The 15391-nt window shown below is 32.2% G+C and overlaps 2 protein-coding genes across 3 annotated transcripts; both read right to left on the reverse strand.

Annotated features, from left to right (window-relative positions):
- Positions 1 to 6897: 6897 nt before the first annotated feature.
- On the reverse strand, positions 6898 to 8098 carry LOC126682326 (protein PHLOEM PROTEIN 2-LIKE A9). Of its 2 annotated transcripts, none has more exons than XM_050377972.2 (3): positions 7809 to 8098; positions 7659 to 7720; positions 6898 to 7347 (listed from the first exon to the last, which is right to left on the reverse strand). In XM_050377972.2, exons 1-3 carry the CDS (start codon positions 7857 to 7859, stop codon positions 6957 to 6959), a joined length of 504 nt encoding a protein of 167 aa, XP_050233929.1. In that variant the 5' UTR covers positions 7860 to 8098; the 3' UTR covers positions 6898 to 6956. The 2 variants fall into 2 exon arrangements, with proteins under 2 accessions (XP_050233929.1, XP_050233928.1); XM_050377971.2 differs by having other exon boundaries at positions 7659 to 7738; positions 7809 to 8096.
- A 3903-nt stretch (positions 8099 to 12001) lies between these two features.
- On the reverse strand, positions 12002 to 15162 carry LOC126680318 (uncharacterized protein C12B10.15c). The gene is made up of 4 exons (XM_050375423.2): positions 14891 to 15162; positions 14718 to 14810; positions 13260 to 13441; positions 12002 to 12234 (listed from the first exon to the last, which is right to left on the reverse strand). Exons 1-4 carry the CDS (start codon positions 15039 to 15041, stop codon positions 12169 to 12171), a joined length of 492 nt encoding a protein of 163 aa, XP_050231380.1. The 5' UTR covers positions 15042 to 15162; the 3' UTR covers positions 12002 to 12168.
- Positions 15163 to 15391: the final 229 nt, after the last annotated feature.

A 15391-nucleotide genomic window follows, 5' to 3' on the forward strand; every position in this document is an offset into this window, starting at 1 on the left:
CCTATATGATAATTGTAGATGAGTTGCCTATAAGGTTTGTGGAAGGGGTTGGGTTTAAAAAATTGATGTTAATAGCATGCCCTAGGTTTAAATTGCCATCTAGGTGGACTGTAACCAGGGACTGTTTCAAATTGTATGAGGAACAGAGATTGAAATTGAAAATTTTCTTAAAGGATCATAGTCAAAGGGTTAGTATAACGACTGACACATGGACTAGTATTCAGAGAATAAACTATATGTGTGTCACTTGTCATTGGCTTGATGACCTTTGGGTTTTGCACAAATCTATCTTTGCTTTTATGCCTGTTAGTGGACATAAGGGAGAATACATTTCTAAGTCCCTAGAGAATTGCTTGTTGGATTGGGGACTTAAAAATGTATTCTCAATCACAATGGATAATGCAAGTAGTAATGATACTGCTATATCTGCTTTTAAAAAAAAAGGCTAAACCCATCTAGAGGCCCTTGTACTATATCATTTTTGTTCAAAAAGCCCCTGTACTATTTTTTTGTTCTTCAGGTCCCTATACTTACATAATTTTTGATTTTTAGGTCCTTTTTTAGTTTTTTCCAGTCCCTTTACTTACAATTTTTTTGTTCTTTCAGTCCCTCAAAAGGACCTAAAAATCGGAATTTTGCCAAGTACAGGGACCTGAAGAACAAAAAAATAGTACAAGGGCTTTTTGAACAAAAATGATATAGTACAAGGGCCTTTAGATGGTTTTAGCCTAAAAAAAACTGAATCAATGGGGGACTGGTGTTGCTAAGGGTAAGTACTTGCACATGAGATGCATTGCGCATATCTTGAATCTTGTTGTGAGTGATGGTTTGAAAGATGTGAATGTGTCCATAAAAAAAGTTAGAGATTGTGTTAGGTATATAAGGAACAGTCCTGCCAGGCTTAGAAAGTTTAGAGAAGCTGTTGAATTTGTAGGTATTAAATCCAAAAAGTCATTATGTCTTGATGTGCCTACTCGTTGGAATTTTACTTATTTGATGCTTACAACTGCCTGCATTTTTGAGAAAGCATTTGAAAAGTTTGATGAAGATGAGTCAAGTTTTAAGTCTGATTTGAATGGTAACATACCTGACTTTTTCTGGTGGAAGCCAAATCAGATAATTGTCCCTACCTGATGTCCCTTCTGAATGAAAACTGATCTATGCATCAGTTTATGTCCCTGTCCCTTCTGCTCATATGAATTTTGGTGGTGGAAGCAAAAACTACTGTTGGCATTTTGTTCAAAGTAACTTCTAAATTTTGAACTCTTACATTATTTACTAATTCAGTTTAGTGTATGATTTTCAAAATGCTTTTATTCTTTTCTAACTTATTTTGGTTTGAATACCTTGTTCAACTGATTCTATTTTGTCAATTTACATCACCCAGTTTTAAGTTTTACTCTTATAAAACTACTGGCATTTTATTCTTCAAAGTTCAAAGTCTACATTGCTTAGTTTGAAATCTTTTGAAACTATCTTGCTTGCTTTGAATCTTTTCTTTTCTATTTCAAACTTGTTTTTAGTTGTCTTTTTTTGGGCTACGATGATGCTTCCACCACAAACTGATTTTGTAAGGCCTGCATAGTTGTGATATGATGTTATTTTATTTAGCATAATGGCACATTTTCAGAGCCACCATATCATATATGTTCGCCTTACAAATGACCAGAAAAACACAAGTCTGAGCCCACGTTTTAATAACTTCTTCTTTTTTCAAATGCACTTATGTTTTTAATCTGTACAGTTTTCATAATGAGAAGTGTTTTTTAGTTTCTCAGTAATAAGTTGTTGTCTTTTAATCTTAAACAGCTTCTTCTCCTTTCTGTCCCAATTTTTGCCTGGGCTTCAACTCACAGACTGAAAGTGTACACAACACAATGTACAATTGGTTTGAACTTGGAACTTTGGAAGCAGCTCTTTTTATTGCTTTCATTTTAATAGTATGCTTGATTGAACTGTACAATTTTTTAAAGAGTTACATTTTTTGTATATTGGTACTTGCTGATTCAGAAGGGTATTTTTGTATATTGGTATTACATATTTTATAGGTGAAAAACATGTAATTAAGGGTGGGGTCAATAGATTATTACATGCATGATACATTGCAAATTCGTAATTTAGCACTGTTTTATTATATACTGCTTTTTATTTTAATTATATTGTGTTTATAAAAGGCCAATGAAAGGCCCATAAGAGGTCCAAACCGAATTACCGAACCGACACCGAACCGACCGACAACTTTCGGTTAAAAATTATTCGGTTTTCAATTTAAAAATAGATAATTTGGTTTTAATATTTGATATAATTCGAAACCGTCGGTTTTCAATTCTCCTGAACCGAACCGAACCGAACCGACCGACGCACACCCCTACCCTTAAGTATCAAATTAAACTCTTTTCACTTGGATAATATTCAAAATAAATCCTTCATTTTTAAGTTATATTCTAAATTGACACTAACATTATAAATAGTACAACAAAGTCCTCTCCCTCACAAAATTCTTAATTAATTTAATTAAATCTAAATAAATATAAAAAATTAATTTTTAAAATAAAAAAATCATTAAAATCAAAACATATTCGGAATCCTTTCGTCTTCCCCATGGGGAAGACGAAGCAGATCTGGAATTATCCTCCATGGAAGGAAGATGAGTAGTGCTTATCCTACATCCATAGAGGAAGAGTTCAGACTCGGCCCTCCAAGGAAGGAGGACGAGCAGCTCGTTCTCTTTCCATGGAGGACAAGTTCAGATCTCGTCCTCCATAAAAGGAGGACGAGCCGTCTTTCGGCAGTGGCTTAAGGGCGGGTCCAAGGTGGCCGGTAGCGGGTTTGCAAAAAATGGAGACGGATTTGAAGTGGGAAATTAATTCATGTCGTTTTTAGTTTATTTAAAAAATTAATTAAAAATTTAAATTTATTTTAATTTGATTTTGGTTTTTTTGTTAATTTTAAAAGTTAAAGGATTTATTTGTACTTTTTTAAATGAAAAGGAAAATAATTTTATCCTTAAATTTATAAGTTATTGGGTTGATTTCATGCTTAAAGTAAAAAAGAATTTGAAAATTTCCAAATTGAGGTACAATTGGAAACAGAAAATTTAAAAGTAGGTGAAATTGACAACTTTTCAACGTCGATATGACATTGAGAAAAAGTCTAAAGGTGAGTGATTTTTGAGTGATTAGCCCTAATATATATAACATTATTGAAACAATATTGAAATGAAATCCAAAGTAAATCCCAAAGTAAACGGGAACAAATCCTCGTCAATGCCAAATTAAGCCAAATATCGGTTAGCTAAATCCAAAGTACTTACCGAGTCTCGATAATGCCTATCGAGTAGCTTGTTCCAATCCAGTTCTATAACCATCCAAAACAGTTCGAAAATATTTATATACTAAAATACATAAATTACTTAATAAAATTAAATAGCACTACAAACTCACTGCTTGCGAATCCACGTGAAACCCGACAAGCAAACTAGACATGCTCTTACTCCGAAGCATGAGCAGACGACGGGTCTAAAAACAAGGCATAGGTTAAAACCAATTCAACCCTAACTCTAAGAATACTAGACACCACATAGGACTAGTATCTTAAGCCACAACCAAGGTATAGCCAAAGCATAACATCCATACACATACATTCCATAGCCAAAGTAATACCGAAGTCTAACAATAAACTAAGCCTAGTTGAGTTCTCTTTTAAAAATATAATTTGAAAAACTTATATAACTTATCTCAAAACATTAAAACCAAGTGCAATCCCAAAGTAGTGAGTTGGCCGAGTTACCACTCTTCAAGCTCAACATCACATGTCGGACGATTCAAGTCTAACCCGATCCAAAGATATATCAAAGTAAAATCAAAGTTTAAAACCGGAAAACCTTTAAATAAAATCAACAGCCACTTGAAAATAAAGAACTCAACAAAGCCTAACAATCCAACAAACTACTATATAACATGTTTAAACCATTTTGCCAACACTTAGAAAAATCACCCAATGTAAATACAAGTGTGTTAAACCACTTTAATGAAACCAAATAAAGGTTTAATATATATATTAACCCATGAATTCATCTGAGTATAAACAACCAATCATCAATTATTTATGAACATAGCATAACTTAGGCTAAAACCCTTAAAAAAAACCTCACTTTTTAGCTCGAATTTGATTGCACCCTCACATTGTAAAACCACCAATTTTATCCAAAGTACGACTTATCGGTTATAATTGCACCCTCAAACTTAAAAATTCACTGCTTTTGATTTCAGTTACACCCTCAAGCATCAAATTGACATTTTCTCCAATACTTCAAAGTTTAGCAAATATACTAAATAGTCCTCTCTGTTATAATTAAACCAAAAATACCATCTTCTCTAAATTTTTTAAAATTAATAATAATTTATTTAAAATAAATCAAAATTATGTTGTAGTAAAAATTTACCTCCGCTCTCGTTAAAATTCAGTCTTTATTTCATAAAGTTAATTTAAATTTAATTTAAAATCCACCTTTCGAAGAAAAAAAACCTGATCTGGGTTCGTCTCGGAAAAGACGAACCCAAATATGTTCGTCTTCTCCATCTGGAGAGACGATCTGGAGAAGGTCATCTTCTCCAGGTGGACAAGACGACCCACTGGTTCGTCTTCATCAGATGGAGAAGACGACCCAGAATACGAAGGGTCGCCTTCTCCAGATGGAAAAGATGACCCAGTGGTCGTCTTCTCATCTGGAGGAGACAACCTTTTGTATTCTGGGTCGTCTTCTCCAGATGGAGAAGACCAAGGTCTTCTCCAATGGAGAAGTTCGTCTTCTCCGAGACAAACTAAGATTTGAGTTTGTCTCGGAGAAGAAGAACGACAATTTTTTGTTTGGGTTAATAGCCGGAGAACGAAAAAGCGATGGTGAAAATAAAAATTTCGGAATTATTTATTTTAGGATAAAACCGACTTAATATATTTGATTTTATAGATAAAAAAAATATTAATAATTTTTTAACATAATATTATTTATATTAAAAAACTTAGTATTATGTTTTATAATTTTTGAAAGAAGAGTTTTTTATTTTAAATATAACATTAAGCACTATTTAGAATACATGTTAAAATATAAAGTATTAATTTGAACATTTTTCAAAAAAAAGAGGTCAATTTAATGCTTGTGGGTGCAGTTGAAAACGAAAGGTCGTAATGTGGGTAAAATTGATGGTTTCGCAACGTGAGGGTGCAATCGAATTGGAGCTAAAAGGTGGGGAAGTTTTTAAGAGATTAGCCCATAATTTATATACAACATTGTGAGTTGATTGTCAACCAAACTTATACAATATCAGCATGTTTAATCCACCAAAAACAGTCCTATAACATACATAGGCAGCCCATATTATACCTCAACTCAAAACCGAACCAAACACTTCATACATAAGCATATCAAGCCCAAAAACCATCAATTGATTACCAAACAAATGAATAATCACATCACTAATTTCAAAGTGTCAAAACAGCCCTAGGTCATAATTTGCGGCCATAGAAACTTGTCCAAAATAATGAGGAATCATGGCATAACATATAAATCAATATAACACTTAAATCTAATCAACTATTCCAAACACCCAAGGTATAAATCATAGTACACATGCTAATCCAATCCTTAAACATACATATTCAGATTTAAAATAAAGTTAAAATAGAAAATGAACACCATAACAATCAATGTATAAATCTACCATTACAACATACAAATCTTTACTCAATATACAAGGAAAAGGGGATTACATACCCCTTGAAAGAAAAAGAAATAGGTTAGGTTAGATTTTTGTGATAGAGTTTAGGTTTTATTATTAATTAAAATTCGAATTTTAGCTTGCATGTTAAGCAAAGGGGATTTAAGAGTTCATTTTGGGTGCCTAGTAGTGTTTAAAATGGCTTATGAGACCCTAAGAATTTGGGTATGGTCAATTTTAGTCCACCAAACTTGTAAATTGGCCAATAAACTTTTAAAATATTGCAATTAGTCTAATTTCTAAACTTCGACCACAATTTCTTTGAATTTTTATTGGCTCTTTACGGCTAATTGCGTTTTAATCTCTCAAGTTCGCAACTGTACATTGACCACGTCTACTTGAATTCAAACAAACAGATCGATAGCTCGTCATCCGGACGAATTTCTTTGAAATTCATCATTGGACTCTTCAGTCTCTTATCACTTTTTACCGGTTCGAAAAATAGGTGTCAACATTATGTATATTTGAAATTGAACTGAAAATTCAAGATTTTAAATTTTGCTAAATTACAAAAAGTGAAAAAGGCTCTTAAAAATAGTATTAGAATAATTAGTTGCGATTAACTAAAGTGATCAAAAGAGTTAATTACATATAAAATCACAATTTTTATACTAATTTTCAATTCTAACACAGCCTTAAAATTTGTCAATGTCATTCACTACCATTTGACTTTTTGTAATCATATCACCGTTCAAAAATCTGACGTTTAATAGATGATTTAACAAATAGAGTACGACATGGCACGATAAGTCAGATATCACAAGCAATTTAATCAGAATTTACACTAATATTTTGGAACATAATTTGATGTTTTGCATTTGTTCCATAAAGACATGCAATCCCAAATTAAATTTTGGCCTCAATAGTCAACTTAGCAACATGACCAAATAACTTGTGTTTTTGGCTTGTCGCAGCATTGTTGTTTTTTTATTGTTATCTCAACTATAAATTGCCGAATTTTTAAACGTTGACGTAATTGTAAAAAAATTAGAAGATGGTGAATGAAATTGACAATTTTAAAGGTCATAATAAAATTGCAATTTTATATGCAATTGACCCAATTTAGAATAATAAAAATACAATAGTTATTTATCTTTCCATTTTGGTTGTACAATACAAGTTCCATCATAATTATTGAATCAATAATTAAAAGATAATTATTAATAATATCAAAAGCAATTAAATAGATGATAAGTCCTTAATTTTGGCCTCATAGATGCTTAACCCTCCCTTCCATCTCCCTGTCCACACTTCATATAACCCAAAATAGAGCACAAGATCATCATTGGTGCAATCAAATGGGACCTCAAGAGTAAACTGATTCCCAATTGGAATTTCATGTTTTTGGTTCTTTGGAAGATCTGATAAGCTAACCTTTTGCCATTTATATTGACCCTTCTTCCCAAGTTTAGCCATCAAAAAAACAGGACAGCCATTCCAGCCGAAGGATCCATCAGTTAACTCTATTACAAAGCTGATTCCATATTTGTTGCCTTTTGTTAGGGACTTCTTACTTGTTCCTGTCACTTCTAGCCAAGATACTTGCAACAACTTTGCACCTTCTTCTCGCCTGCATTTATGTGCGAGGGACGTATATATTAGCGGCCACCATGGAATTTTTCCGTCGCTAAACTCACATGTAATTAATTTTAAAAAGTCATTACGCTTTTAAATTGTTTTATTTAAGTTTCAGTGATTGAGCTTTAATTTAAGTTTAGCAAAAATGCTTTTTAGTCGCTAAATGCATAAATATTGTGTTGATTTTAAACTGATTATATACTTATTTTATATAATAAGATAAAATTTAGTATAAATAATCAAATGTCGATTTTCACATACTCAAATTGTGCTAATAAATAACTAAATGCATGATATTCTAACCCAGGTTGTGGCATGATCCAATAACGATTGTCATTACCCCATACAATGCTGAGTGCATTGGGCTTGAGACTCCATCCATCCTGAAAATTATATGCACTTGTTCATTATTTATAGGAAAAACTGAAATTAGGAGTTGATTGATGAACAAACCTTGGACTCTTCAATTTCTTTGTCAGCCTCATAATGTGGTTTAGTTGACATTTTGAGATGAAAAATACAGTCTGCTTCAATGGATACTTGATATATCCCTATTATATATTTATAGTAGTGGTGGATCCAAAATATGAATGGGGAGGAAAAAAAACAAATGGCGGCTAATCGTAAAGTGAACGAATAAAAGATTGAGAGACGACTTAAAATAATCACGAGTGAAAAGAATAAAAAAATAATTGGTGACTTACGGTCGAGAAACGACTGTCCATCTTTTTTTTAATTCTACCTTGTATTTATAGAATACTAATTGTCATGTCAAATGTGAGCATTCAACCAAATCCATAACAAAAATGAACACGCCTAGGAAAAGAAATGGAATATGAACTTTTTCTTTATAAAGCGAAATAAATAGGAATAAAAATTATTAAATGGTGACAAACTAAAGAATATATACTAAAAGAAGTGGCCTACATATTAACGTGTGACCAAGTAAAGGATTGATACCCTTTGCTAGAAAAAGAATCTGCTGCCGACCCTTATGCACTATTTTTGTACACAGAGAAGATATAACTTAAGCATTAAACACATGCATATATATATTAGTAATTTCTTAAACTCGCTTGCATAGTTCTTCCTGATTTGAAAATTTAATTTTGGTCTACTTCAAATTAGTATGCATATAAATTATAACTATTATGTGAGCTTAGATTTTTGGAGTAATTTAAATTTCAAAAATTGCAGAACAGTTTATTTTTCATATTCTTCTCACTTTGTTGGAGCTCATGCTGATTTCAGCTTCCATCAATTATAAATTAACATCTGATAAATCACCAAAGGCTCCGAGAAGATCTATGCGAGGAGGACCACCTGCAGACGAGCGGCAGAGGTTAAAAAGAATACTAGAGAAGAGTTTCTGAACGTTCTCTTCGACTCTAGGGTTGATATTTAGTAGAAAATGAAGACAGAAAATAAGAAGAAAAATTAAAAAAAGTACCTTAAGGTTAGGCTAATGTCCAAAAAATCTCGACATTTAAGACCATTTTCAAAATTACTCTAACGTTGTAAAATCGTCATATGTATCCAAATCTGCATATTTGGGTTTCAATTGTACCCACATGTATCAAATTAACTTTTTTTCACTCAAAATGAATTTAAATTAATACTTCGTATTTTAATATATATTTTAAATAGCCGTTGTCATAATTAAAAAAAAAACTCTTCCTCAACTTCAAAAATCAACAATAATTTTTTATTTAGCACAAATAAACCAAGTTTGTTTTCCTCCATGAAAAACCGGTTTTTCGTGTAGGAAAACAAAACAGGGTCTTCTTTCTCCATGAAAGAACTCGTCTTTGAAGAGAGGGAGATGTTCGCCTTCCATGGAGGAAGACAACCTCTACTTTGTTTTCCACCATGGAAGGAGAACAAAGCAGAGGTCGTCTTCTTCCAATGGAAGACGTACATCCTTCTTCCATGAGAGGAAGAAGAGTTGCTCGTCTTCTAGAGGAGGAAGACGAGAACCAGATCTGGTTCGGCTTTCGGCCAAAGAGACACGACAACAAAATTTAAGTCATTAATGATATATTTTAAAAAACAATTATCTAAATTTAATTAAATTAATTAAAAAAATTAATGAAATTTTAAAAATGAAGGAACTCTTTAAAAAAATTAAGTGGAAAGAAAGTATAATTCTAATTTGAGATTTAATTTTGAATGATTTCAACCCAAATTGAAAAATTTGTTCAAAATTGACAATTAAGAGTGCAATTGAAATCAAAAAATGTGTATATGAATAAAATTGATAAATTTATAACGTGAGGGTGAAATTAGAAAGGGCTAAAAGGTCGAAATTTTTTTGGGAATGTGCCTTACATAAGCAGACATATAACTATTGGACAAATCATCCTCATTTTCTCCACCAAATATGCTAAGACGTACAAATCAATTATTCTTTTGGATTGTGTTAGATGCGTAGAACGCGGGAGACACTTTTTATGTTAGGAAATCTTTTGTAGTCCGTCACACCTTGCCAGACAGGTTTCCTTCTCGAAGTTGCACAAATAGACAACTAGGAAGAACAGTAATCATTTTATTGATTGATTGTTCATATTACTAGACCTCGGTGATCCCCGGTCGAAGGAAGTTTTTAATTGCAACAGTTGATCATTTACCAAAATGGATTGAAGTAGAGGCAGTGACGACCATCAAGAAAGCCAAGGTGGAGGATTTTTTCTAGAGAGGAGATATGCCGATTTGGCTTACCCTAAATGTTAATAACGAATAACAAAAAACAATTTTTTTTGTGGAAGATTCAGGACGTTCTGTACAATGGCATATTGAATATAAATATTTTTTTAACACTTTTCACTCCCTTCTTGAAGTTAACTGTAATTAATTAATATTTTTTTATTAAAATAAATTCAATAATGACCGATTTTCGGGAAGCGGGATTCTTTCATCGCTGATTTTGTGCTGCTTTACCTAATTGTTGGTGTTTATCCATGTTCTTCGCTTTTTTCGGCAAACATAATTTTTTAATAAAGGATCATTTTATCCCCTTAGTTTGGCACAGAGTATCAAAAAAGCCAAAATAGAGAGAAAAAAATGACCTAAGAGAGTGACACATACTTTCAGATTTTGATAGTTGTTTTTTTTTTCTTAAGTTGTTTTTTATGGCAAAAGGTTTAAAATGTTCTTAATTTTAAATTCATACCTAAATTTTTTTTTTAAAAAGAACAATTTAATCATTTTTATTTTGAAACTTTATTTATCAAATTAATATTAATTAAAAATATAAAATAGCATTTTGTATTTTTTATAAAAAAAAAATTAATATTTTTTAAAAAATATTTTGGTCTCCAGAGAGGAGGAAGAGCTCCTCTTCGCATGAGAAGGTCAGCTGTTTCTCTTCTCATAGGAGAAGCCTTGCCAGCCTGAGGAGCGATTTACTCCTCAGGCTGAGGAGCAAACGAGGAGCAGATCTGCTCCTCGCTGGACAAACCCACCAAATGTTGGGTCTATTCTTCTTCAACAAACCCAATGGTGGGTCTGTTTTACAAGAAGAGACCCATAAATGTGTTTATTCTTCTTTAACAGATTGGCCGAAATTTTTTTCGGCCAACCCTGTTGAAGAAATGAAGGAAACAAAAAAAAAATTTAAAAGATCTCTAATTTAATTTATTTTAATAAGAGTTTAATTAGAATAATTAGTATTTAAGTGTGATTAATAAGAGTCAAATTATAATTTTTATAAATCTCACTTTCCAATTAAGGTGTCATGTTAGTATAGGGGGGGCTTTGAGCCGGTTTTACCAAGTTCAGGGTAAAATTGATCCGGTTTTTTAGCTTTGAACTTTTATAATACTTTGTGCCTAGTTGAAGGGGTCAAATGATCATTTGTTTCTTTTTAACTTCTCCACTTCTCTCCTCATTCCGCCCACCTTCACCAACCTCCAAAACCACTACCTCCATCCGGAATCAATGTCGCCCATCTCAGACATAGCCCATCATCTAAGACTATTCTCAGGCGATGGACTTCGTCTGAGACAAAGCTCTTCGTTTGAGCTCCGTCTCAACGCAAATCTGCATCTAAAACGGAGCTCAGACGTTGAGCTTCATCTGAGACGAAGCTCTGTGTTTGAGCTCGTCTCACACGAAGCCCATCGACTGAGACGATTCAACACTGAGCATCGTCAGAAGAGTTGCTTCATGAGCTTCGTTTCAAACAAAGGTGGGTGTCTCCAACGACAGTTCCTGGTAGAGATGGTGGCCGGTTTTCTTTAAAAAATTAAAAGAAAAAAACATCAATTGGTCGTTGATTTAAAGTTATATTCAATAAAAAAATCTTTAAGGATTAATTTAAAATATGAAGGTTAATTCTGATTTTTTTTTCAACAGATTTGACTCAGTTAACTGCCTTATTTAACAAAAGGATTTATTTGTCTGATTTTAAAATTTTAGAGGGTTTATTTATTCGATTTAGGAACCATAAGGGTGTATTTGTGCCCGCAAAAAAAAAAGAGTTGATCTATACTTTTGGAGAAACTTTAAAAAAAAATTGCATCTTTTGCCCATAAAATATGAAACTTTTCTTGTAAAAATTTTAACCGTCCAAATTTAAAATGTTGTTTGTTTACTTATGATTTTTAGAGAAGAATTCTTGTCACTTTAGTTGACTCAAAACATATGGATCAGACAAATTTGAATCTTTACCCCTCGTAAATAAGGTATCTTTTCTAACAATTTTAATTAGTAATATATTTTTTCAATAAAAAATATACATTGTGATTAGGATACTGGGTTAATAACATATCTTTCATCTGACTAACCAAATGCAGAATGATAAATCTGAAGAACTTCAAGGCTTGTTCTCCAGAGTAATAGTGGCAGAAGCCAAATCTTGAGCTGTTACTGGCTTGTGCAGCTGCAGCCAAAATTCATAATTCTCAAGTAAGAACCTAACCATACCCTATAATATAATAAGTCCACAATGATTCCACAAACGCAATAATCGGAAACAAAAAAATAAATAAATAGATACAGATTCCAAAATTTCAGGCGTCCTAACGAATCTAAAATCTCATATTTGGTCAAAATATGATTATGCAATGTAAGTTTAATGTTTTTTGTTAGTAATTTACGAATTACGATTAAAACTACATTGAGTAGATTGATACGTGCAGAACATAGCATAATGAATTGTATTATCTGATCGTGTATATTATGAACAAATTGTCCAAAACATAATTGTAATGATAACAAAAAAGAATTGTAGATTGAATTAAAAGGGCATCTAGGAATTAAAAAATGAATATTAATTATGAGGGCAGTGATAGTAGTAAGAAATTAAGAATACAATCTAACTTAAAGAAGCTCTAATTCCAGCCCAATTGGATGGCGACATGGATCCTTTTCTTCCATTCAATGTAAGGTAGTAGTAATATCTATCTATACAAAATTTACAGCCATAAAATTTTTATTGGCATGTAATAGTACAATTTTAAGTGACTGCTCTTTGAACCTATAAATATGATGAGAAAAATTCCAAATGAGAAAAATCTGATGAAAAAAGAGAAATGCTGGTCACATTGGTTTTGATCCAAAGATATTTCGTGTCCTAAAAGTCTACGTACTCTATTATTTCAATCATAGCAGTACATTTCCTCTGAGTTGAGAGAATTCAAAAGTGCCAATTAAAAGTGAAACGAGAAGGAACCCAGGACTTACTAAAACAAAAGAGTCCAACATTCCACAAGGTAGAACCACTTATATGCAGTCAGTAATCAGATTCAGTTATATGTGCATGTATGATCATAATAAAGTAGACAACTTCAATACCAATATTCAAATTTCCTTGAATAGACAACTACAACCTGAAATATGACAATGGAACTAACTGCTTGTGCAACAGATAAGCAAAACAACAGTAAGCAAGAGATTAGGACTAACCGCTTGTGCAACAGATAACCAATGGAAGGACCGTAAAAAGGTATCATCTTGAGAAGGCATGCTGTCATGATTCCAATAAGTTAAGTTTTCAAATTTGGCATTCATCTCCCAATAATTGGAGTCGCGTTCAGACAAATCAGAAGCTTTTCGTTTTTGAAGGCACTTCTTTCCAATTATATAACCTACAAAACAAATCAGCATTGAATTCAAATTAAATGCTGTGACTTTTTTTCAGTAAGTCCGAAAATGCAAGCATTCAACTATCTGTTCACTTGATCTCAGTATGCCTTTTGTTTGGAAAGCTTATATCAAGCTTCTGTTAAAACCAAACTCTGTTAAGTGAGGAAAAACTTAACGAAATAAAAGCATTTGAAAGAATTAAATTCAGATAAAATGTAACATGATTTTGCTAAAATTTAAGGCATGTTTGGTTCAAGGTCGGTAATGTTATCAGGATAAGAATCAGTATGAAAGGGAATGGAGTTGGAAATATTTATTTTTATATGTTGTTTGGTTCAATTGAAATGGGATGCTCAAATCAAATAAATATATATACCATCCCTTTAATTTACAAGTTTTAGAAGGAAAAACAGATTATGTATATTTCAACTCCAGATTTCTAGGATACAAATGATCAAACAGGTCAGAGGCATCAGAAAAGAAAAAACACATGTACTGTTTGTCACCTTCTACTAACAACAAGAACTGGCCATACTCGTAAGCTGTAACAGCCTTTCATTTCACTTTCTTTGTAAGCCGATCGTGTGATGTAAATGTAATTCATGAAATCCATACAATCAACTAGAGAAAAAAAAAAGGAGTAATTGTCCCAAAAAAAGGTGTAAAATTGTAGTTTGAATGATTGCATGGCCACCATTAATGGGGAAGCTAGAGACAATGTCAGTGACACAGTGAAGAGGTGGCAATGAAGATTTGCAGTCTGGACAAACTGTGATTAGTATTATTTCCAGCTTTGAACTTCTGAAGAAAGAAATAATGTTTTTTTTCATTCCAGTCTAAAATCAACTCTGATTACCGAGAGGGACAAGGGAGTGTCTGTTTGTCATTCCAAATCCTTTTTCGATGAAACCGATGCAAATGCAAAATCCAGTAAAATGGGAATCAAGCATTCCCATGTTTTGGTGAAATTTGATACATTTTCTTTCAAAAAGCCCTAAGTCAAAATTATTGAATTCGAGCATTAACAGTTATCCAAACTCGCAAAAAATGACCGACAGTACTCAATTGAATTAAGATCTTTTACTTTTTAACTTACAGAAACACTAATCTAATCTATAATCAAATAACTAATGGATTCAAAAATTCTCCAATCAAGGGAAAATTGACTAAACAGAAATCAAATCAAAATCAATTATTCTATTTTAATTTTCAATAATCCAATCTAAAAGTAAGTAATGAAAATCAGAAATTCAACATTCATAAGCAGCAATCAATTACCAGAATAACCAGGCGGAAGAGAAATGGTAGCACCTTGCAATTTCCTTCCTCTGAAACAAGATTCCTCCACATTCAATCCATCCACTTTTATCCCTGAAATGAAAAAAAATTACAAAATCAATTCAAATTCAAAACAAAACCTAAAAAATTAAACGAAATAATAACAAAGATACCTGTAGATTTAGGTTTGAAATAGTGTGAAACGGCACAAGGGCCGTCGTATTTGATGCAACAAGGTAAGTGATGGATGTGACCTGTGAGATTTTGATGTTGTTTTGCGGTTAAGTTTATGATTCCTGCCTCTGAATTTCCATCTTCTTCCATTTCTTTTCAATAATAAACCCTAACCCTAATCTCACTTACTGTTTCACGTTTCATATTTCACTTCCAATTCCCGCTCTATTTTATTCCATTCTCAAAACCATTCCCTTCATTTTCCCGCGCATTTTATTAATTTTACGAATTTTTAGAAAATAAAATACCTACAATATATCATTTTTTAACTCTCATTTTCCGACTTAATTTCCCTATCCTAACCAATGTTTTATTTAGCCTTTGTTAAAAAAAAAACAATGTTTTAAAAACCGGATCGGAAATTGAACCGGCTATAAAGGGGATTCATGGTTCGACCGGTTCAACCGAGTTAGCTCGGATTTTTTAATTTTAATAATTTA

This window comes from Mercurialis annua, linkage group LG5 (assembly GCF_937616625.2).
Source record: "Mercurialis annua linkage group LG5, ddMerAnnu1.2, whole genome shotgun sequence".
NCBI lineage: Eukaryota > Viridiplantae > Streptophyta > Magnoliopsida > Malpighiales > Euphorbiaceae > Mercurialis > Mercurialis annua.